The sequence below is a fragment of the Aedes albopictus genome, chromosome 1, assembly GCF_035046485.1.
Source record: "Aedes albopictus strain Foshan chromosome 1, AalbF5, whole genome shotgun sequence".
NCBI classification, from domain to species: Eukaryota; Metazoa; Arthropoda; class Insecta; order Diptera; family Culicidae; genus Aedes; species Aedes albopictus.
The window spans coordinates 24,183,857-24,210,109 of record NC_085136.1 but is presented as its reverse complement, the minus strand read 5'-3'; the positions used below and the strand labels follow the sequence as shown (position 1 = coordinate 24,210,109).

The 26,253-nt window shown below is 37.7% G+C and overlaps 2 protein-coding genes across 4 annotated transcripts in view; both read left to right on the top strand.

The window, feature by feature from the left end:
• LOC109424776 (eye-specific diacylglycerol kinase) overlaps window positions 1-26,253 on the top strand; it is a 596,032-nt gene that overhangs the window by 5,458 nt on the left and 564,321 nt on the right. The gene's annotated exons all lie outside the window — the stretch shown is intronic.
• Window positions 10,380-11,957, top strand: LOC134288167 (uncharacterized). Its single transcript, XM_062852101.1, has one exon. The coding sequence runs from the start codon at window positions 10,380-10,382 to the stop codon at window positions 11,955-11,957; it is 1,578 nt and encodes a 525-aa protein (XP_062708085.1).

The following is a 26,253-nucleotide window of genomic DNA, read 5'->3' as shown; positions in this document are numbered from 1 at the left end:
TCAAGAAAACATATTTAAAAAATATAAAAAAATGTTTTACACGCTAAAAAATATCTTTTTAAAATTAAAAGTCAATTTACAGAAAAAGCCCACTTTTTTATGTTTTGAATTTTTTTTCCCAAGAAAGCCAATATAGTTGCCTAACTTTCCTTCATACATCACAAGATGGGCACTTTTAAGGAAAAAATTTTTTTCTAAAAAAAACTTTTTCATTCAATTTTTTTTTGCGTGTTGTGCATTAACTCGTACAGTAATGTATCCAGAATCCTAATGACAATCCATTAAAACTTAATGGGCTCAACTACTTTTTTAATATCTTAACGTGCTTGACATTGAAAACGTGCTTGATATTGGAAAGGGCTCAAGACAAATTTGCTTTTAGGGTTTTATATCAATGAAAACGCTTGTGTATCAATACATCAATATCAATTGTGTATATCAATACACAAGCGTTTTCATTGATATAAAATCCTAAAAGCAAATTTGTCTTGAGCCCTTTCCAATATCAAGCACGTTTTCAATGTCAAGCACGTTAAGATATTAAAAAAGTAGTTGAGCCCATTAAGTTTTAATGGATTGTCATTAGCATTCTGGATACATTAGGGGAGACTGGGGAGACTTGATCCCTTTTTCTTAATTTACCTGAAACTTTAAGAAAAAACACAAAACTAGATCCGATTTCCGTACAAAATGGCAGGTAAACATGTATTGCAAGTTAATACACAGCAGAAGGCTTTTAAATTATTGTTAAAGTTTTCAAAACTGTGTTTTTATGGAGGCATGTGTTATGATGTATTTTTCAAAAATGGGTGACACTTGATCCCCCTTTGAGCACTTGGTTTATTTAAAGAGAAAATAATTCCAGAGTCTTCCTTTTCATTTTATTTTCGAGTTTTCTTGTATTTTCGATGAACATGGAGTGTTTGAAATTGTAAGATTTCCTTAAATTTTTAAGGATATGCCGTATTTTCAAAATGGGGAGACTTGATCCCCCTTATCTTGGTTTGTACTAAAGTTATAATTATCTGACACATTTTATCGTTGAATAGGCTAGAATTCCAAGTAAATAGAGGCTTCCGAATAGAATTTTATTTTTCACATGTATAATGTGTGTGTAGTCCTCGAGGGATCAAGTCTCCCCATGTCACTGTTGTGTATACTAAGCTGAATTAATTAAAATATGTTAACAACAGCCTTATTTGCATAAATAAGTTTGAAAGTATTTTATTTACACTATGTGCTGTGAAATTTTGACACGATTTGGTTCATTTTTCATAAAGTTATTGAGATTTTTCGGAATCGCCTAAAAGATTTCTGAAGGACTGAAAACAAACCATCAGCCGTTAAAAAATAATGCAATGTACAATCAAAATCACTTGTAGCCAAAACATAGTCGTTTGTCAAGGAGTAGTTTTGGAAAAAATATGCTAGAAGAAAAATGGTTTTGATTCCGAGCAAATATGGGGGGAACAAGTCTCCCCAGGGATCAAGTCTCCTCAGTCTCCCCTACTGTACGAGTTAATGCACAACACGCAAAAAAAATTATATGAAAAAGTTTTTTTTAGAAAATTTTTTTTTCCTTAAAAGTGCCCATCTTGTGATGTATGGAGGAAAGTTAGGCAACTATATTGTCTTTCTTGGGAAAAAAAATTCAAAACATAAAAAAGTGGACTTTTTCTGTAAATTGACTTTTAATTTTAAAAAGATATTTTTTAGCGTGTAAAACATTTTTTTATATTTTTTAAATATGTTTTCTTGAAAGCTTGGACAATTCCCTAAAAGTCCCCCATACATCACTTTTTTGTACAACTTGTCATATTCGAGTTATATTTTTTGTGAAAAAAACGGCTAATGCGCAACACGCTAAAAAAACTAACATGAAAAAGTTTTTGTTAGAAAAACTTTTTTCCTTAAAAGTGCCCATCTTGTGATGTATGGAGGAAAGTTAGGCAACAATATTGACTTTCTTGGAAAAAAATTTCAAAACATAAAAAAGTGGGCATTTTCTGTAAATTGACTTTTAATTTTAAAAATATATTTTTTAGCGTGTAAAAATGTATTTAGAATTTTTAAAATATTTTTTCTTGAAAGCTTGGACAATTCTCTAAATGTCACCCATACATCACTTTTTTGTACATCTCATCATATTCAAGTTATTTTTTGTGAAAAAAAAAACGGTTAAAGAACTTTGACTCTTTTTAAATGTTAGTCTAGGTTAATTTTGAAAAAAAACAAAATACGCAAAGTTGCTTGAAAAGGTAAAGTCTTGAAACCTACAAAATTTCATAACATTCTGAGGGGGTGCTGCCAACCCCGAAGACGAGTTGGTGCGAAATTCGTCATATGCACATCTCTTTCCAGCTCAGGAACTCCAGGATTCTTTTCTGATTCCAGAGTGGGGATGATTGAAAAGTGTAGTGCATATGTATTGTAATGAGAGTTGATGTGTAGGTTGAAATCTCAGGATATAAAAACCGCTGCCGGACCCTTGATCGAGGAAGTGCTTAGAATTTTTTTAAGAGTTGTTATTAAGGAATTGAGTTATTTAGGGAGTTCTTAGTAAGTGATATTGAAGTGTATAGTGAAGACTAGGAAGTTCGTTTTTATTTTGTGAAAAACAAAGAAAAAAAACAGGAAGAGTAATCCTGAAAATCTGCACATGGAAAACGCAGCTAAGTATAAGAACTAATAAATAACACAGCGCAACATTTTTTTTGTCTCAAGAGCAAACTTATGTGTCTCCGAAGGATTTTGGGCCGCTGAATCCGAATCCGGGCTCAGATTTGCTCTAACACGTCACAATTTTGAGCTATACCTCAATTTATGGGGCAAAATATGCGATTTTGGGCTTTTTTGACTGCAAGCCATTAAGCAAGGCAATATTTTTTTAAGTAATCAAAAGGTTAATTGATCAATTAACATCTAAATTAACGACTCATGCAAAATATTTCGTTTTACCTAATCAAATTTGACAGATTTAAGCATTTTATGTTAGTATGGAAACTTGCATGCAACTTCTGGAGGGTGACTTGTATGGGAAATATCGTACCTAACATAAATCGCTTAAAACTATCAAATTCGATTTGGTAGAACGAAATATTTTGCATGAGTTGTTAATTTAGATGTTAATTGACCAATTAACCTTTTGATTGCTTAAAAAAAATATCTTCTTGCTTAATGGCTTGCAGTCAAAAAAGCCCAAAATCGCATATTTTGCTCTATAAATTGAGGTATAGCTCAAAATTGTGACGTGTTAGAGCAAATCTGAGCCCGGATTCGGATTCAGCGGCCCAAAATCCTTCGGAGACACATAAGTTTGCTCTTGAGACAGACAAAAGGTTATTTTTTGTTACGCTGTGTAATCTATTTTAAGGATTCATTTAGCTTATCCACAAAATATCACATCCGAAAAGTACATTTTTTTAATTTTTTTCACAATCGCTCGAGATTGGGGCGGTTGCAAACCGAAGCCAGAGTTTCCCATTGCTCATGTGTACATAAATGTGACAGCGAGCCTCCTACCAAATTGTCTCCCAGCTCTTCAAAATCGCAGTGTGCTGCGCTGCTAGGAGGCTCACGAAAATCTGGTGGGTGCGAGCTTAGCGCCTAGCTCCCCGGGAGCTCGTCTCATGCGCTGCGTGAGCTGTTGGTATCTAAGGTGAAAAACAACTTCTTGGTAACGAAGAACCTCAACAACTTTTTTCCGTACACAACTCAAGTGTCTGGTTGGTTTATACGATACGACTAGGGACTCTCAATGCAAAGGTTAAGGTATCAATTCTCGTTCGTTTAGGAAGTTTTTGTCGTGAAATTTTCTAATTTAATCAGCGCATGAGACGAAGCTCATGAGACACATCTTGAGAAAAATGAGGCACACAACTTTCAGTCTCAAAATGTACAGAGCTCCTGGGAGCTCGCTTGCCATGTGGCTCCCGTACATGGGACTACAGCACGTGCACATCAACTCTGACCGAAGCAGTTTTTGCATGACTCTCGGAAGAAATTTCTAGAGAGGTCCCAGAAGGGATTCATTGAGGAATCCCGGATATAATTCGAGGAACAAACCTGGAAAGAATTTTAGAAGGAATTTCCGAATGGCCTTGCTTGAGCGATCCTAGAAGGAATTACTGAAAAAATCATCCAGGAATATCAGAATTCTTCTCTGAAGAATCCTTGAAATAGTTTATGACTGGTGCCAAAATAACAATTCCATTGCTGATTGGTTTTGTTTGATTTTTATTACGGCTTAATTTTTATTGCAATAGCCTAAACTCACAATTTGATGACCACTTTTATCAAAACCATTGATGAAAGGTTTTTTAGCTTGCTGGAAGCTGTTCATAAAACCAACATTCTGAAGTAAACAAAACTCTTTAATTTGGGAATGTATTACCGTTTTAAGTCAGCAATAAAACTTGAAATGTTACTTGGAAGAAGACGTTTTTAATGGAATCCCTGCAGGAACTCCAGGAAATAACCGAGAAAAAAACTCTTGCTGATGTATTTTTTCGATGAAGAACGACCGGCTTTATCAAAATAAAAACAAACAAGCACTTATTTGTACAAGCATTTTTCGGTCACATTGTGGGCTGGAAACGGCAAAGCGGAACGGCACAACGGCAACGGCAGTTTTAGTATACTCCGTGCTTGCCGTTCATATTGTGTTTGAGCCATAAGCCTAATTTGTTTCACCGGACAACCATGTTTTGACATTATTTAGCAAAGGTATTTTTTCACTGAATCATACGTTGCATTGAAACCAATGAGCAGATGGTAAATTTCCATGTCATGTTCCAAAAGTTGGGCGCTAGGTTATTAGGCCGAAATACACTAGTACGAATGGGTCATTTGGCCGAAAGACTTGAAAACTTGGCGGGACTTGGAGGGGCACTTAGTTAGTCATAATAAAAGCACTCATTGGCCATTACACCGGCTTAAACTTCTATGACGAGGCCTTTGTTTGAGTAAAACAAGGTGTAAGAAATCCATCTCATTCGATTAAAAACTGAACTGGCGCAAATGAGTTGAAGTTTGTATGGGGGTTTTAGTCCAAATATAACAGAAATTCGACAACCTCCAATGTATCGTTCAGTAGGTTGATCTAACGTGCTCGATTTGCCTCAAAGTGAAGAAATCAACAGTTGATACTCTTAAGGGCGAACGGGACGGTTGAGGAAATATCCGCCATTGCTCTGTTGCTATTAAGATGGTTACCTCAGATTCTACTTCATATTTTGCAACAAAAACCTATCATTGTGCATGCTCACTTGCAGTGCATATGCTGATTGTTTTTCAGCATCTTCAGCGCGATAGAACTCGAGATTATTATCTTCAAAATCGCGAGGCAAATTGTTAGAAAGAGAGGCAAGATAGGAAAAATAACACGGCGTCCCGTTTCACCTTAAGGAATAATACTTTGTAGAAGATCATATACCATACTAAAATTTAAATCAATTGTTAGTTTTAGCAGTTTTAGCCTGGTAGTCCCCTACAGATATCTCGTCGATACCTTGTGTGAGTGTAGCTGGTCTGGCGATACTGTTTGCCTAAACATTATAATAATGCTCGAAAAACATGTTTTTCGGAATAAAAATGCCATAACTTTGCTGACGACGTCATATATCGACCGGAAAACACAAACTATCAAAAGATGCCTGTGGTCATGGCCATCAACTTTTCCGAACACGCCATTGCTCTATATCCTCAAATGTAAGGGGATCGACTGTGATTGGTATTATGCTAGCGGGGGTTTTCGGCTTCCAGTCTCTATGTAATCATAAACGGATATTGGTTCAACACCTGACGTTTCGGTCACATATATTGTGCCTTTTTCAAAGGATAGATACAATCCCTCCGTTTACTCGTGAGGTTATGTATGTTTTAAACATAGTCGCACGTCTTCACTTCAGTGGTTGAGTTCGTTGGTTGGCGCACTTTTTAAAATCTATCAGTATCTGTTTTACCTCCTACGATCTACCTCTTACCGGCGGCGTCACTTTCACGCCAGATTTCGATTCTCTCTGGCGCGAAAGTGACGCCGCCGCACACTGTTGCGGATGGCATAAAAACGTGATCGAAATTGTTTTGACCATGAAAACATGATTTTTGATCTTTGGTGTCTTCGGCACAGTTTTTCTATAAAATAAGCCCTAATTTATGGAAATATCAGTTTTGTGATCAATCCCCCTAAAAGTGAGAAACGGTTTCTAACTTTTTTATTTGTAAACTAAAAAAAATATGTTTGTTCAGAGAAGTTGTAGGCAATTTTACTAGAAACAACTTTGCTGAACATACAAAATTTCTATCTTTTGATTTGTATGTACATTTGAGGCGTTTTTTATGAAGCACCCCTAAAAATCAGTTTTTTGCTTATAACTTTTTCTATGAATTTTTCACGATTTCCAAATGTTCTAGCAAATGTTTTGCCTTATTGAAACGCGTAACTTTTGCGAAGAAAGTATATATCTATCTCTCATATTTATCATGTTATTGAAAATTTCACTTTAAAAAATGCTTATGTTTGACATACCCATTTGTTAACTTTCGCACGTTTTCGCAGACCAGGATTTTCACATTTGAAAATATGGAACGAGTTTTATCTATTGCAAATATAGCCAGTTTTAGCCTGATTTCGCCTGCATATTTAAATTCACATACTAGAAATGACTATCATTATAAAATGTGTTATTGTAAAATGATCAACATGTCAAAAAATGTACTTAGTGCTTTTCTAACATTATTTTTCCACATGAACACGCAAAAACGTTTTCACAGAATCACTTGGAACTGCATCAGATGACTTTCCCATAAAATTTAAGTTTTTTTCAGATAAACAGTGGCTCTCATAGTAGTACGATAAGTCTCTTCCACAAAATAAACGATATTGTTGAATGGTCTTGCTAATGCTCATAAAATTTTTCGAGTTCATGTACACTTTGCAGAAATGTAAATTTTCAGAATGTTTAAATAATAGCATCTAATGATTCGATTAAAATTGGGTTTCAATTTGTTTACTTGAAAATTATTACATATCTGTTATTATTAACGCATATCATTGATTAACGTCATCACTTATTTCATTGCTTCCAGTTACTATCTCGTCATACGTTTAGGGCAAAAGGTTGTTCGCATCCTACGTTTGTGGTGTTCTAGTTTTTTTTAGGAAATAGTCCAATATTCCTTATTATGGGATCAGATGTTTCAAGCAGACGATGTAGGAGATCTGTGTTAGTTTAGATTTTTGGAAACTTACGTCTATGATCCTCTCTGTAATTCTTGGTGTCTTTGTTGCGTGACTCTTGTGCTTCCTCGGACAGAAAAACATACATACAGTAACTGGAAGCAATACATTTAATGATGACAGTAATCAATGATATGTGTTAATATTAACAGATAAGTTTCATTTTCCAAGTAAACAAATTAAAAATCAATATTTATCGAAACATCAGTTGCTGTTATTTGAACCTTCTGCAAATTAACATTTTCGCAAAGTGTACATGAACACGAAAAATTTTATGAGCATTAGCAAGAGCATTTAAAAATATTATTTTGTGGAAGAGACTTATTGCACTACTATGAGAACCACTGTTTATCTAAAAAAAAAAACTTAAATTTTATGGGAAAGTCATCTGATGCAGTTCCAAGTGATTCTGTGAAAACGTTTTTGCGTGTTCATGTGGGAAAATCATGTAAGAAAAGCACTAAGTACATTTTTTTGATATCTTGATCATTTTACAATAACACATTTTATAATGATAGTCATTTCTAGTATGTAAATTTAAATATGCAGGCGAAATCAGGCTAAAACTGGCTATATTTGCAATAGATAAAACTCGTTCCATATTTTCAAATGTGAAAATCCTGGTCTGCGAAAACGTGCGAAAGTTAACAAATGGGTATGTCAAACATAAGCATTTTTTAAAGTGAAATTTCCAATAACATGATAAATATGAGAGATAGATATATACTTTCTTCGCAAAAGTTACGCGTTTCAATAAGGCAAAACATTTGCTAGAACATTTGGAAATCGTGAAAAAATCATAGAAAAAGTTATAAGCAAAAAACTGATTTTTAGAGGTGCTTCATAAAAAACGCCTGAAATGTACATACAAATCAAAAGATAGAAATTTTGTATGTTCAGCAAAGTTGTTTCTAGTAAAATTGCCTACAACTTCTCTGAACAAACATATTTTTTTAGTTTACAAATAAAAAAGTTAGAAACCGTTTCTCACTTTTAGGGGGATTGATCACAAAACTGATATTTCCATAAATTAGGGCTTATTTTATAGAAAAACTTTTCCGAAGACACCAAAGATCAAAAATCATGTTTTCATGGTCAAAACAATTTCGATCACGTTTTTATGCCATCCGCAACAGTGTGCGGCGGCGTCACTTTCGCGCCAGAGAGAATCGAAATCTGGCGTGAAAGTGACGCCGCCGGTAAGAGGTAGATCGTAGGAGGTAAAACAGATACTGATAGATTTTAAAAAGTGCGCCAACCAACGAACTCAACCACTGAAGTGAAGACGTGCGACTATGTTTTTTTTTCGCTACCAGCCCTGTGCTTAAGTGAATGTTGTGTTTTTATCGCTCGTATTTCGGTCTTTTTGCACTGTTTTTTCACCGCTTTAAAATATACGTTTGTGTTGGACTACGTTGCTAAAGTGTTGTACTGTGTCATCAGCATAAATACTCATTCAAAGAAATAGTGTTTTTCGTGAAAATCATTAATTTTGTGCCTGCAGCTGCTCGGTGATAAAGATCAAATAAATCACCATCTTCATCAGTGCTATACTGCGGTTCACTGCGAATTCCATCTCTCACCCGTGCTATACTGCGTTTTATTCGAGCTTCATCATTCATATCCGATATACTGCATTTCACTGTGAATTGCATTCTGCGAGATTAGAGTATCCCTACCGGTGTTCTATAGTAATACCAAGTTCGGTTGGAGTGCGCAATCATGGAGAAACAACTTTGTGGCGAATGCAACCTAGAGATAAATGATATCGAGCCTATCCGTTGCGGTTTCTGTGAAGCATTGTTCCACATCAACCAACAGTGCTGTGGATTAAACTCTCGCACCTTCAAAGAAGCGTTTTCATCAGGGAAGGCGATTTTCATTTGTCCTCCTTGTAGAAATGAACTAAACGGCCGTTCAATACAAGCTTATATTGCCGATAATCGCGACAGTCAACATGATGGGACGCCTAATTGCCAACTTGCTGATGTACCAAAACAAGTGCAGGAGCTGTTCACAGTGGTTGAAAAACTGAGCCAGAAAATCGACAATTTTACTGGTCAGCCAGTTCAGCCGTTTCAATCTGTCGCTGTTTCCTCGCCGTCAGCATGGCCAAGACTTGGTGTTAAACGGCGTCGAGAAGACCGTAGACCGGATGTGTCCGTTCCGCCTGTAAATGGTACGAAGACGATCGATCTTAGCGAGATCCAACTTTCTGTGCCATCTATCACGCAAGCCACAACACCCGACAAGTTTTGGCTGTACATCACTGGATTGAATCCGCTAATAAGCGACAACGATGTGCAAATAGTTATTTATGCAACAAGTTGCAAAATGATGATTTTTTCGGCACAAGTCGTACGTTTATCCAACGAGGCTTGCCGAGTTGGATAAATACGACGAGTGCAGAAAAAATCGAGTTTTGCAACGAGTTGCATACAACATTTTTTGTAATTACGAAAAATACCTATCTAGTATAATATATTCTCACAACACAATCATGTATCAGGAGGGACCACGTGCGAGCATCCATGCTCATCAGTGTAGTTTTTTTATTCGATCAGGTAGGCTATGGTGTAGTATTTGATCGAGCTCCCGTTGTCAAACAGTTGTTTGTTGGCAAAGGCAGAAGTCGCTAAAGTACCTCCACCAGCTTCTTTCTCACCCGTACTGCCATCGGAATCAGAATAAAAGTCGTCTAGATTCATATAACTGCTGGAGAGTGGATGTAGAATCATCAGCTGAATCTACGGATAACACGAAATTCAGTGCAAAGTGTGTGCTGGCAAAAGTGCCGAAAAGTGCTACTTTTCGGCACCTTTAAGAGTGCCGAAAAGTAGTACTTTTCGGCACACTTGCATCAGGAGAGAAAAGTAGGCCTTTTCATGACACTTCAGCCAACTGAAAAGTGAAGTTTTTTAGAACGTTATTACAAAAAAGTAGTTTCACGATGTTTAAATTTACCTGATGCTCCAGAGGTTGTGCGTCTTGTTCCGAAAGGGAAAGACGTAACCACTTTGACATTTGTCTCTTACAAAATCGGATTAGATCCTGATCTCAAGGAAATGGCTCTGGAGCCATCATCCTGGCCTGTCGGCATTCGTTTGAGGGAATTCGTTAATTTCCCAAAAAACTAATCATGACTTCAACCACTACTCGACGTTCCGTTCACGGAGAACAAAACCGCTTCAATACTCGACCACCGGGAAGCATTCCTTCGACATCAGCACTTGATTCACCAGGACGCACGAGCCACGGCATTATGGAAGCCCCCGACCCGTCTAACTCAGTCGAGCCCTGCTGCCAGCGTCAACTCAGCCGTCCTGGTCCTGTAGTTGAGACTGAGGAACGGGGCTTCCACCGTGCCTCGCCAGGCAAGTACCCTAATATTAGCATTGCTTCGCGATCTGATTCGTCCTCCGTTCCTAGCATCGAACCCTTGCCACCGGCTTTGGAACTGGCATGCTACAATGATTCCGAATCATCGCCGCATGACGCTGATCCGAATTCCTGCTTACCGGCACTTCCGACTTCATCGAGGTCCTCATCGTTCGCACCGTCCGCAACAACACGAACAAACGTTTCACCGGCCTCCGCAAGTATCCTGATGTACTATCAAAATGTTGGTGGGATCAACAGCTCTATCGCCGAGTACCAGTCAGCAATCAGTGACGGCTGCTACGATGTCTACGCTCTTTGTGAAACCTGGCTGAATGAAAACACCTCGACGAGTCAACTGTTCGACGACTCGTATTCCGTCTATAGGCAGGACCGGTCACCTTCAAACAGCAACAAAAGTTCCGGAGGTGGCGTTTTGCTGGCTGTGCGATCGTGCTTCAAATCGCGTGTGCTTAATCCCCCTGGCGGTCCGATGGTCGAGCAACTATGGATCGCTATCACAACAGCTGACGCAACGCTTTATTTGTGCTTGGTTTATATACCACCTGATCGAGTAAACGATGGCGATATGATCGAGAACCACCTCACCTCGCTCGATTGGGTTGTTGCTCAGTTGGGGCCCAGAGACAACGTTATCATCGTCGGAGATTTCAATCTGAGTGCAATTTCTTGGCAACGCACCTCCTGTGGGTACCTCTTTCCGATTTCTTCTCGATCCTCTATTAGCGCAGCATCACGACAGTTGCTCGACGCGTACTCCACCGCTAGACTTAGGCAGTTGAATGGTGTCGAAAATGAAAACAATCGAATCCTCGACCTGTGTTTTTTCAGCGAGGAAATATCCATGGACGGCGTAGTCATGCAAGCCCCCTCTCCACTCGTTAAAATCTGTCGGCATCATCCCCCTGTGCTAGCGAGAATGGAAATATCCCCTCAAATCCGCTTTTGCGATACGGTGGAAAATGTATCCTACGATTATAGTAAGGCTGATTTCAATAAAATCAACGACTTTCTGGCACATGTCGATTGGGACGACGTTTTTCGCGATTTGGATGCCAATCTCGCTGCGTCAACGCTTTCTGGAATTCTGTGGTATGCCATAGACCAGTATGTTCCAACAAAATCTGAACGTGCGGCGCCCAAGCCGGCTTGGTCAAATGCCGATCTAAGATGTCTCAAGAGGTTGAAGAAGGCAGCCCTTCGGCGACATAGCAAACATCGGACCGACGCTACTAGAGCAGTATATTTGGAAGTGAACACCGAATACAAGAAACTCGTCTCTACAATGCCTATCAAGAGCGTCTACAAAACAGCCTGAAATCGAAACCGAAAAGATTTTGGCGTCATGTCAATGATCAAAGGAAAGAATCGGGATTGCCTTCTACCATGACCGACGGCTCGATCATGGCAGACTCTACCACGGATATAGCCAACCTTTTCCGCACTCAATTTAGCAACGTGTTTACCAACGAACACTTGAGCCCTCAAGACGTAGCAGACGCCACCGCCAATGTTCCTCGAATATCAGCATCGCTGCAACAGTTTTCAATCTCCGACGACATGATTATTGCAGCTGGAAAGCAGCTGAAATCTTCTACGGCCCAGATGGAGTTCCTTCTTTGGTATTAAAAAGCTGTTTGAATTCATTGGCAGCACCTTTGGCAACAGTGTTCAACATGTCTTTGACCTCCAAGGTGTTCCCGGAATGTTGGAAGCTATCATATGTGTTCCCTGTGTTCAAGAAGGGCAGTAGAATGAATGTTTCGAATTATCGTGGTATAGCTGCACTGAGTTCGATTTCTAAATTATTTGAGGTGATAGTTCTGCAACAGCTAATTCAGAGCTACAGTCATTACATCTCGCCGGATCAACACGGTTTCATGCCTAAACGCTCCACGACAACTAATTTGGCATGTTTTACTTCGTTTGTGATTCGCCAAATTGAAGCCGGTCAGCAAGTTGACGCTATTTACACCGACCTGTCTGCCGCTTTTGATAAAATGAATCATCAGATTGCGATTGCTAAACTCGATAAACTAGGGATGAACGATAATTTGCTCCTCTGGCTTCGATCGTATTTGACCGGACGAAGCATGTCCGTCAAAATTGGAGACCATGTTTCGATGCCTTTCTCGGTTTGGTCCGGCGTTCCTCAAGGCAGCCACCTCGGTCCATTCTTGTTCCTGCTCTACATGAACGATGTCAATCTTGTATTGGATTGTCTGAAACTCTCGTATGCCGATGATTTGAAGCTGTATTACGTAGTGAGGAACCCGGATAAAAACTAACCATAGGGTATTTGGTGAAAACCATTCCTGTACCATACAGTGTACCAGCTACAATATAGTGTATTGTAATGGAATGGTTCGCTAAAAGCTTTACACATTGGTAGCTATTATACATTTACATCCGATCTTTATGTAACAATATATTATACTGTTTTTCTTACGTTTGAACCATTCACTATTCCGAAACAATCTTTTTCCGTGCATTTTTAATTTTTTATTCAGTTTATGATTTTTTCCCTGCTTTATTTTGTTGATGTCCGTGACATTTTTGTTGCAAAGGAAATGAAAGAGAAAAAAGTGAATAAGTTGAAACATCTATTTAAAGTCAATAAAGTGTTTAAATAAAGTGGTAAACCAGGTGTCCTAAGGACTGCATATCCAAGAGATATGGTGGGCTAGGTATGTAGAGTGCGATGAGAGGAATACGAATGTAGGTCAACCCGGAAAGACGCAGGCCAGATTACCGTAAATCAGTGGATGAGTTCAACACTATTCTTTCTCTTCTTCTCTCATGTGAAATTGCCTTGTACAACAACCGAATTAAATGCGATTTATCTTTGACATTTTTAACATAAGGACTGGACTGGACACTGAAACGACTTCTGAAATAAGTTCGTCTTCGCTTTTTAACCTAACTTATAGTTGAATCGAACTTGACAGTTTTCTCATGAGTTGTTATGTACACATTTCATAGTTCAGTCAAATTGGAGCCTTAATATTGCAATAATGGTTAAGCACGCTGTAATGATACTTATGTACCTCGTCACCCACTTCATGCAACTACATTAGTGGTCTAATAACACTTAGCGCGCTAGGCATAGTTCCATCATGCCGCTCAAAGTGTTGCCACAAATAATGCTTAGTTTGCAAAACCCGGTTATCTGGCTGGTGGGACATGGGAGCTTAAGCTTCAACTGTTAATGCAATCAGAGGCTACTCAGACTTAGACGAGTTTAGGTTAGTTTGGCTAGAACTGCCATTATCAAAGGAACATGACGAGATAATATAACATTATATGGTTTATCTAATGTAAAACAATACAACATAACAAAAGAGAACCATTCCAAAACCATGATTGAATTTATAACCAGTAGTGAAATCACAATTAAAAACAATATATTTACGGTACATTTTATTGTTTGAAACCATACGTGTACCATACAATGTACGGTATATTAAAGCCCACGTATCAGTATTTCGAACAATTAATTTACAATAAAATGTATGGTTTTGTACAAAAATATATATGGAGAAAAATATTTTTTTATATTGTTACGATACTTAACAACCCGTATAGTATATTGTAAAAATCTCATTTACAATTCACTGTATGGTGTCTAACATTACATCTTATTGTTTTTGTATTTTTTATTTTTACAGTGGTGTTTATTGTAACAATATGGTTCTAAATAGTACTGTTACAATACAACATTCGGTTTTTCTACTGTATTTTTTATTCGGGAACTCACATGATGCGTCTTTCCTGCAACAACAGTTGGAAATTTTCGCTCGATGGTGCCGTGTCAACCGAATGTCGCTAAATGTGTCAAAATGCTCGGTAATTTCGTTCGGCCGTAAACGCTCCCTTTTACACTTTGATTATTCCCTGGCGGAAACCCGATTAAAGCGTGAAACTACAGTGAAGGATTTGGGTATTCTCTTGGATGTTCAGCTGACCTTCAAAGACCATGTGGCGTACATCGTTTCAAAAGCCTCGTCACAGCTGGGATTTCTGTTTCGCTTCTGCAAAAAGTTCACGGACGTATACTGCCTGAAAGCTTTGTATTGTTCTATTGTGCGTCCAGTACTAGAATACTCATCCGTCGTATGGTCACCGTACTACAGGAACGAAATTCAACGGATTGAGGCCGTCCAGCGTAAATTTATTCGTTTCGCCCTTCGTCACCTCAGTTGGAGGCACCCGTTAAACTTGCCAAGCTACGAAAGCCGCTGCAAACTGATATGCCTGGAGCTACTCGAGCCGAGGCGCGAAGTGGCAAAAGCGTGTTTTACAGGGGATCTCCTACAAGGCAATATTGATTGTCCGCTGCTCCTCAGCATGCTGGATATCAACATACACTACCGGAATCTTCGCCAAAATGCATTCATCCGTTTTCCCCGCACCAGAACTAATTATGGATTCCATGAACCGATCCGCAGTATGTCCCGTGTTTTCAACAAATGTCATCGTGTATTTAATTTTAATTTGTCCCGGGAAACTAATAAGCTTAATTTTAGAAGAGTTTTATGTTAGTTTTAAGATAAACCATTGTCATTGGGGTGGGGATTTCACCTGTTGACGAATAAACAATAAACAATAAACAATAAACAATAAACAATAAACAATCCATAATTCGTGAATGAACTCAACTTAAAATGTGATTTTGAGCTGATTTCCATCAATTTAATTTCAATTTCATCACTTCAATGTATGGATAGTGAAAATGACAATCACTAGTATATGTTTATGTTAACATAAAAGCCTATTGAAGTTACATGATTTACAATATCTTATCAACATTGTGCCTAAATGATGATGACAGTATAAATAAACATTGGTTCTAGAATGAAATGGATAACCATTTACCAAGCTACTTTGATCTATCTAACAAAGACGAGTTGAATTTTCTTGAAATGTGTCATTTTTCATATGAAAATCTGTTTTTACTCAATATAATTTTGTGTGTTGATTTTTTTGCAATACTTTGTTCTGGGCACTTTTAGAGCAGCCAAAAACTCACAATTTTGTCGAAGACGCCAAGTTTGTATCTCATCGATTTTCAAAGTTACAACTGCTTTTCTTTGAAAAAAAATCGCATGTTCAAAATTCAATAAAAAGCTTTAAACAGAAAAGGTACCTACAGTTTTTTCACCATAAATAGAACAGAGTACGATCTTTCCAATGCAACCGGAAGAATGAAAATCCATTTGCTCCTTTTTGAGATATGACTTTTTGAAAAAAAGTGATTTTTTGAAGAAAAATGCCAATATCTTTTTAAATACGCGAGTTAGAACTTTGAGCTCTTTGGAAAAAAGATGCGCCGTTGATAGTTCTAAAAGTGGTCGGAGCAAAGTATTTACGAGAAACGAACGAGTTAAAAGTTATTTCAGGAAAACTGAAATTCATGGATCACCCTAACATGAATATTAAAAAAAAAAATATAAGTTAGGAACCATAAGAGATAGAATAATGGTTTCTTCGGCAAACTTGCTCCAAATAAGTTATTTTACAACTTTGTAGAACATTTTGTGAACGTACATAAAACTATTAAAAAGCAGATGTTTGGATCAGCGAAACTAGAGGTACCACCCTAATTTCACAATAATAAGAAAAAAGGTCGAAAAATAAGAAGAAAGTTTCACAAAGACACCATGTATCTAAAACTTATGGTTTAGGCACAAACATTTTTGTCTTCGTAAACACGGCTCTGAACCCATTGTGCAATGGCTATCTTAAAGTTTCAAGTTTCAGAATGCATGAATCAACTATCTCAAAGCAGTATTGAAGCAATTGCCGCTCCTCTGGTCGCCTCTAAATAAAATTGTTTCAAATATTGGATTGTTGCTAACAAATGAATATGTGTAATAATCTTATGATATTTTAATAAACGTGTTAGGAGATACATCTTCTTGATAGCATTACTGCTTTGGGATTTTTTACTATGTATGATCCATTTTTCTACCCATACAAGCTGTGCGTGTTTAACACTGTCCGAATATCAAATCATTTGAGTCAGTAACAGCTGAGCTATAGCAAAAATTGTTACCCATTTAGTTCACTTCCCCACACGGCTGTTGAAATTAACAGACAACTGGTGATGGTTTTATCTCATTCACTATAATTACGTTATTGGGATTTAAGCTACTGGCCATGCCATATTTCACTCTTTCTATTATGTACAAAATACTCAATTTGGCTTGTTTCAAAAGGTAACGAATGACATCTTTAGAAAATCGTTTTTCTCTTTGTATTGCCTACCTCAAATCTAGACTACTTTGATCACGTTAAAAAGTGAGCAAATGTGAGTAACTCAGTGCTGCTCGATTTGCTCAGTGCAAAGCTGTCTCCCCCCTTGCCCTAATGCCAAAGGAGGGCTACTTCAATTCAGGGTCGTCCAAACTCTCCTGGAGCACAATCCTCAACATCTGCAGCTATTACAGTAGATTGTTACGCTGTAAGCTGTAGCGTTATATGGGGCTGTCCATAAACCACGTGTTCATGAGGGGCGGGAGGGGGGGGGGGGGGGGTTCGGCCAATAACCATTTTGTATGGACAAATAAAAATTTTTGTATGGACTAATGACCACGCGGGGGGGGGGGTCTGTGGTTGGAAAGTCCCAAAAAAATGACCACGTGGTTTATGGACAGCCCCTATACAGAAAAATACCATATGCCAGTCCATATTGGAATCGTACAAACCATTCGACGATACTTGAAGGGCATTCTACTACCCTGGGTCAAACTACCCTAGAGTTAAGAACTTTCAGATTGTACTGTGTACTAGTAATCGCTTTCGCTACACTCAGTATCTTTGAATAATGCTTACTGAATCTCATCTTCTTATTCTTGACGAAACGCCCCAACTTTGACAGAGTCTGCTTCTATGCTTGTGTTCTATGAGCATTTCCGCAGTTTTCTGAGAGCTTTCTCTGCCAATGACCATTTTGCATGTATATATCCTGTGCCAGGCACGAAGATGCTTTATGCCCATCATTAAGGTAGTCAAGAAAATTTTCTTTACGAAAAGTTTCTGAACCGACCGAAAATCGAAACATTGTCATGCTGAATAGCCGTGTGCTTACCGCATTGGTTACATGGGCCCTTTTGAACAACAAGTCTCGTCAATAATAATACAGTTTTTGCCATGCAGAGTGTCGTTACAATAATAAATATAGTTTTTAAATGTACGAATATTAAGGGGTGTTGTATTTATAAGTAGTTAAAAACAGTAAGGTATACCGGGGCAAGTTGAAACAGCGGGTTAACATGATGGTATCCAATGATAGTAAATAGCTTGAATGCCATAATGCATAGTTTTTGATTCAAACAATCTTTTGGCGAAAGAAAAGTTTCCAAACTGTATTGAAATCTGTTTCAAAACTTCGCGTTTCATCTTGCCCCACCCGTTTCAACTTGCCAAGGTATACTGGACGAATTAAAATGCGCATTGACTGATTTTTATATAAAATGCTCATATCTGGGGGTTCGAATCTCAGTTTCTAGAGTACCGATTGATCTAAAATTTTGTCTGGACATTTGAAATAACTTGAAATTTGATCGGTGAATAATAAAAATATTTCTAAGCAAAAAATTTCGGAAATTTCGCAAAACTCCCATTTTAAGAAAAATTGAGAAATGTTAATTTTGGAATAATTCCAAAGTTTTCATTTTTAGATAGATACATTCTTCTACAAAGTTAATAAGGCTAACAAAACACACAACATAATTGAAAATCGTAATTTAGCTTTTTTTTTTGAAATGAGTGTTTTGCGATGTTTTAAAAAGTTTTGCTCGGAAATATTTCATTTTTTCACTAATCAAACTTCAAGTTATTACAAATGTCCTGACGAAGTTTGAGATGAATCGCTGAACTAGAAACTGAGGTTCGACTCCCCAAACATGAGCATTTCCTATGAAAAACAGTCAATGTGTTCTTTATTTCGTTCAGTACTGTAGGTTCGAGTGTGAACCTCTCACAGAACCATATTGAAAACAAAATAAAATCATTTTAATTCTATGGCAGTTTTCGAAATCTGTTCAAAACAGATTGGACTTCAAATTGTTGATTGGGCTGTGCGGATCTCGGCGAAAGTCAACATTTTTTTTTGGGATTTGCGTGATTAAGGAGAAACTGGAAGCATTTCCTATTTTTTCGGGTTTTGATTGTTTATTAAATATAGGGTGTCCCAGAAAGTATGGGCACAACTTTGTATAGAGAAAATACATTCATTTTCTTAACAAACAATTTTTTTTTATATTTTTGTATTTTTATTCAAAGTATTTTAATTAATACCTGTAAAGAGTTTATACATTAAAAAGGGTTTTTGTACGCAGAATGTTTAAAATGAAAAAAAAAAAAAAACATCTGTTAAAACTTCTGCACAAACTACTTTTTCACGGTTTTACCAAATATCCAAATTCGAATCATTTTTTTCGATTTTTTTCACATGATATATTCGAGAACATGTTTCCTTAGATGGTTGATTGAAACTTTTTATAAAAATATGTTTTGTTTGTTTATACGGGTATTTCAGAATTTTGAGAAAACTGAAAAATTCGCCTTTTCTATTTCTGGATAAGACATGCGTCTGTGGGCATGTCTTATCCAGAAATAGAAAAGGCGAATTTTTCAGTTTCGAGTTTTAAAACATGTTTTAACGAGAATAAAAATAATTCAATCTACACTTTATGAAGATGGAGCATTTATTTAACTTATAGTGAAATTAAAATGTAATTTTCTACATGTTGTGATATATATTCAGAAGCTTGTTTTCAACTATTAGAAAAACAGGTTCTCAAAAATATCGATTTTGGTGTGTCAATTCCTTTTTCGGGTTCCATAGTATATGTTTTCAATTCAAACTAAGGGTTGTTAAATAGATACGCATGTATAAATACACGGATATACATATTTTTTGAAAATTTTTTTGAACTTTATTTGATGCGTAGAAAACAATTTGTTAACCCTCTAATACCCTATCCCGCCTTTAGACGGGGTACAGTTTGAGCATTTTTGTAATTTTTGTTTCGTGGAAAATCAAAACTTTTATATTTTTGGCTGATATTTTGAACTGTTCTGTATATCTAAAAATAGTTTTTGGTGTATTTTAAAACGTATTTACATTTTTTTTAAATCATTGAAAAAATTGTGTTTTAGTCACCTTTTAGAAGTAATTGTTTACTTTGTATTGAATCGCCACAATTAACATATTTTAATTTTTTCCCAAATCATTCTATCTTAGTTTAATAGTTTAAGGGAGTCGAATACATTCTAAAATTATTTTCCTTAAAATTACACGGAAAATAAAATTTTCAATGAAAAAATTTTAAAATTAAAATATTTCAACTATAATCATAAAATCTCAAAATGTTTTCATCTAAAAAAATCCGTACCCCAAATAGGCTTGCAGGAAAAATATAAAAGTGTGGGGATGTTCAAAAATAAAAATTAGAAAAATCAAAAACCGAAATTCACGAAATCGAGAATTGAAAAGAATCATCTTCCAAAACTTGTTTAAATCGATTTTAGATGGCGAAAAATGATATTTAGATCAAAATCAAAAATTTGGGTATTAGAGGGTTAAACAATTATATTGAAAAATAAAACAATTTGTGCAGAAGCTTCAAAAGGTCTTTTTGTAAATGTTCTACCGCATTCAAACGAAGTGTTAAATGCACATTTTAATAATTGGCATTTGATTTTAATGTATTAAGGCAGGATATGTGTGAAAATGAAGTTTGTTTATGCATCCATTCCCAAATGCCAGAGCTGCAAAGTTGTGCCCATACTTTCTGGGACACCCCATATTGGAGCATAATTTTTAAAATCGGTTTTCATATACATGTAGAGGAAAGATCAAGGTATCTCCTGATTTTTTTTCTAGTGGAAAATGTTTTTCCTTTTTGCAGAAATCATTTTTAAAGAAAGTTTCGAAAAAATATGGGTTTTTGCAAAATTAAAAAATATTTTCCACCAGGAAAAAAAAATATGGGGATACCTTGATCCTTCCTCTTCATGAGTATGAAAACCACTTTTGAAAATATTTCTCCATCTATATATATAAAAATGAGTTTGAAATCCCTTTGAGGCAACAAAACTCACAAACGGCTGAACCGATTAGGATGGCTCTTGCACGGTTAGATTCGTTTTCATGGTGGCTGTGTTTATATGTACAAAAAGTTACGAAAATCATTCAAGAATTATAAAGAATGTAAAAATACTGATTTTTCATGAACCAGGAAGAAATTTGGCGTGATTGAAATGAAATCAATCTAGAGTGCGTTGCTGCGATGTCCTCAACTGCTGTCAAACAACCACAGCTTGGCAAGACAAAGTTTGCCGGGACAGCTAGTCTATATATACAAAAATGAGTTTGAAGTTCCTTTGAGGCAACAAAACTCAGGAACGGATGAACCAATCAGCATGGCTCTTGCACGGATCGATTCATATTCATGGTCGCTGTGTTTATATGTAGAAAAAGTTATGAAAAACAGCTAAGAAAATTAAAAAATGCCCTGCCCTTCGATTCAGAAAGGGGTATGGGCGCGTTCTGCCAACTTGGTCGAGGCAGATTTCTTGTGAGAACAAGTTTCATACGGACATTCAAAAGTGCCTGAACGAAAGATGTTGCTTGTGAGGATCACTTGAAGATCGGATGGAAGATCATTCTTTTTTTTCTCGCGTCGTCCATTTGTTGATGTTTCTTCGCGTTCGTGTATTTTAGATTTTACCTTCTATGGAATTTGATGATCGCTGTTAGACAGCAGGGATGATCTTCTCATCTGAATCCGTTGAACCATTCTGAATGGCCGTCGTGAAAGTATCACCAAAACACTAATAATAATTTCTCTATATTTTGCATGTACACCAAATTCCACATCCGAGCATTGAGTTGGACACAACGACATCGAATTAATCAAGGTTAACTGAAATAACCAACCGGAACAACATTACTAACCACTAACTGGATTTCGAGGTAAATTCTTTCCTTTTAATTAGTTGTACACACATAAATAAAACAAATATTTAGAAGTATGCAGAGTAAGCACAAGTATCACCTTCAAATGTAAATTGTATAACCTTATTTAACACTAAATGCAACATTATACACTAACGATTTAGGTGTCCAGTATCAGCAATTAACGAAAAGAATTAACAAACTGTAGTCTGAAAATGGAGCATATGTACTATAATGACGGCGCAGTACTAGTGAAGAAAATGCAGGGAGATGGACACTGTCTTTTTGCAGCTATTGTGCATCAATACTATCATCAGGAGGTTGGTACAGATGAACACAATAGGAGAATTATGGAGCTACGACGAAGAGTAGTTGAACACATAAGACTGAACATCGAGGATTATCGTGCTTCACTGGCGGACACTGTGGCAGGCTTAGGACACTTAGGGCGCGGAGACAGGGAAACAAGAATAGAGACATTTCTACAAAGGCTCTCGGACACCAACGAATGGGGTGGACAAGAAACAATTGCAGCAGCATCACACATTTTGAACCGAAGGATAGACGTATACTATGAAGAAGGTCCGATAATAGTATTCAACCGACCAGCTGCTGCGGCAGGCGTGATCCGTATTGCGTATAGATCAATTCGAGAACTCAGGAATTCGGTCAGAACTCATTATGATTCGATTGTTCAAAGATTTCGGGCTCCTGTCGGGAATGAAGATGTCAGAGAAATGGACAACAGGATGTTACACCCTGAACCCAGGATAACAAATCTGCAATTAAACATGGGTATTAATGCTTCTCAGCTAAGTGACACGTCGGGTATTATGGGTCCCCTTGCTGAAATGCCCCTGGTACTGGAAGAGAGCAAGTTCCTGCTGATGTCGTGGAATGTTCGCGGCTGCTCCGAAGAACATAAAAGGGAAATGATGGACCTATATTTCTGTCAAAAGGGTTATCCTATTGTGGCGCTCCAGGAAACCAACTGGCAGAATGCTCGGTGGAAACTGCCAATTATTTCTGGTTTAACGTCAACTGCAGGACCATAAGAGACCGAATAGGAGGTGGAACCGCTATCCTGGTAGCAAAAAGGGTTTATGCAGAAAGTCGGTTCAGAAGAATAAGTCAGAATTCCTGTTCCTATCTAGCCGACGTGTTTGGGGAAAAGGTCTTGATCATATCGACGTACATCAGGGCCGAAAATCAAACGGAAAATCCAGAATTCCAGATCCTTTTTAGATATATAGTCAGTCTATCCTAGTCTATAAAAGACAAAATTATCATTATGGGTGACTTTAACGCACACATAGGGAAGAATGATCTGACACCTGAGGACGCTGAGATAATAGGAAGAAGTTTACTGCACGAGTACTGCAATGAAAATGGGATCGGAATGAAAAACTTTCTACACGGACTAAGACTCAAAAACTACTTGACCTTCAGTACCTCTTCCTCGGTCATCACAACATGGACAAATGGTAAATTGAATTCACAGCTGGATCATGTAGCAATGTCGAAAATGAAATTTATGAAATTACCTAACATTCGAGCCTTCTTCGATCTACAATTAAAGAGTGATCATAAGATGATAGAGTGCATCTTAAAGAAAGAGAGCAGCAGTAGCGTACTGGGCCAACGAAAGAACGAGGCAAGTAGAGGAGCAAAGCGTATAAGATTTGATCTAGAACTATTAAAGAACAATGAGGAAGAGAGGGCTAGATTCCAAGCTAGGGTGGACGACAGTCTACGAAAGCAACAGGATGCTGAGGGCAGTGGAATTGAAGGAAGATGGAAGAAAATCCAAGAGTCGGTATTTAAGGCAGCCAAAACGGTTCTACTAAAACCAGGATCGCCTCCAACGCCTCGAAGAGCAAGCATACGTAGATCATTTCAATGACAAGGTCAAATCGTTCCTGGCGGATATCGAGTCTGAGAACCCTCTCTCTCAAATGACGAAAACGTTCCGATTCTTAAAACAACATAAGAGACAAAAAACAGCTGAAAAACGTCAATACATTCCTATCCAACGTTGGAACCAAAGGCTACAAGAGTGTTCGAATAGCGCACAGGAACATGACCTTCCAATCTATGAAGAAGACGATGGTAGAGATGCAGGAGAAGAACCAACGAAGGAAGAAATTAGGACAATCATCTGGAGCAGCAGAAACAACAGTGCACCGGGATTGGACAATCTGCATAACGAATTTTTGAAATATGGAAGTGACGAACTACTGGAGGAGATCACCGAACTGTTGAAGGAAGTGTTCAGAACGAACATTGTTCCAACATCGTGGAACGAAACAGTTCAAATACCAATACCTAAAAAGACTAACCCTCAATCCGTGGAAGACTTCCGCTGCATAACACTGTGCTCTACAATTTATAAAATATATGCGAAAATACTTTTGGATCGATTGAGGCAGCAAATTGATCCAATCCCAGCCTATCAAATGGCGTTCCAAGCCAAGAGAAGCGCGGCGGACCAAATCTTCGTGTTACGGAGAATCCTGGACGAACGTTGGAGAAAGGGCTGCAAAACGATACTGGTGTCTCTGGACATCAAACAAGCGTTCGATAAGCTGGATATAACAAAAGCAGGTCAGATTCTTATTGACATGGGTGTATCTAAAGCCCTTGCTAATAGAATAATTAGAGCATGCTTACACGAAAAAACATCCGTTCAGTGGTACGGTCAGCGAACACAATCATTCAAAAAAACCAAAGGCGTGAAGCAGGGATGCCCACTAAGCCCACAGCTGTTCATATTGATGCTTCATCATGTTCTGGCCTCTGTACAAGAATTCATACCAGAGCTAAAACTATCACACGAGGGCACCCTGATACTCCCATGTATTCTGGGATTTGCCGACGATATGATGTTCATATGTCGAACGGAAGAGGATGTAGAAAAACTTCTTGGGATCCTAGAACCTTTATTACTTTCCATCGGGCTAGAAATCAATGTCAAGAAAACTAAAGTTCTATATCGAGATCCGGATTTGACGAACAACGTGGCTCCGGAGAAAACAGCTAAATTCGGAAAATACGAACTGCCGGTGGTGACGATTCTGAAAAATCTAGGAGCACAGATAACCAGCAGCCTAACTCGAGGAGCAACAACATCGGACCGGATTCGCAAGGCGCAGAAAGCGTTCCATCACCTGTGTGCGTTCCTTAAACAACACCCTTTGAAATGGGAGGTGGTGAAAAGGCTGTATCACTGTTTAATTACTCCAGTAGTTACCTATTCTATGGAGGTTTCTACCATCATTAAAAGAAACCGAGATGCACTGCGGAAAATGGAGAACGAAATGCTCATAACTTTGAAAAGCCTAAGCAGCAAAGAAGAGGAGATAGATCGGAACCAGGATGTAGATGTACCTGTTATCGAAAATGCGAATGCAATCAGCGATCAACAAGAAGTGGAAGCTGGAGAAACGGCACCAGTAGCTGGAGAAGTATTCGAATCAGAAACCGAAGGTCAAGTGGCAGATCGAGAATTGCGAGACGGCAGTACGGGTGATCAAGAGCCAGCCCGACGGTGGTTGAATGGATACACGATAAATAATAAAATCCGAGTATCCAGACTTAATTACTATGGACACGTTATTCGTAGCCCGCATGAAGGAATTCTTAAATGCGCACTAGAGTTCAAAATTGATAAGCCAAAGAAGGTGGGAAGGCCGCCATACACCTGGATAACCTGCATTCGTCAAGACATAGAAAGAAGCGGACAATCAATACAATACTGGCAAGAAGCAGCATTAGAAAGAACAAAAATGAAGGAGCAAACAAAGAAACTCTTTGAAACAATGATCGAGTCGGAGTACGAAGAGGACAGCGATTCCGACTGGGACAGCGACGACAGCTCCTTGACACCTTCAGTCTTTTACGGTTTTAGCGATGAGGAGAGCTTGTTCGTTGGCACAGGAGAAAACGAGGAGTTTTAGCGTAAAACCTAAAATGGTTTTACATTCACATTTATTAGATAATGTAGATTAAGGTAAGTTATTCTGATTTTAACTTTATATTTTATATTTATAGTCTTCCATATCTTGCTGTCCTAGCATACATACAGTAACACTCCTAAAACCTGATTAATCGAGGTTCAATTTATTTGGGGACCAACACAGGTCTGAGATCTTGGTCTGCTGGCTTCACCAGAATAATTTGGGTCTATGTAATGCATAAGTATGTGTAGAACCTCGGGGTACGATTTAACACTGTTTTACTGTCAGCTATGGTTTGGTTTTAATGAATGCTTATGAGTCCTGAACGAAGGCGCTGTAGACTTGGTCCCTTGAAAATCTCACATTATGAACAAGCTATTGACTAATGACTATTTGGACGTGATTTGTGTATGAAAAGACAGACCTTTTAAGTAGTAAGAGTGAGAGAGGAGTGTGACATGGTTTTTATAGACACGAATGAGAGAATAACGGATCGATTTGACTGTGCAATTAATGCCAAAATTTAAGATTACGAAGGATTGTAGATAAGGCTGCGCATTAGGATAGACAAAGTGATTTTGTATTCTACATCATTGGGAGCCCATGACATGTAGTCTACCAATGGGGATAGCGCCAGTGCTGTAGATGGCTACCAACATAGGTGCTATCGTAGCAAGGGTTGTTGTTTTCAT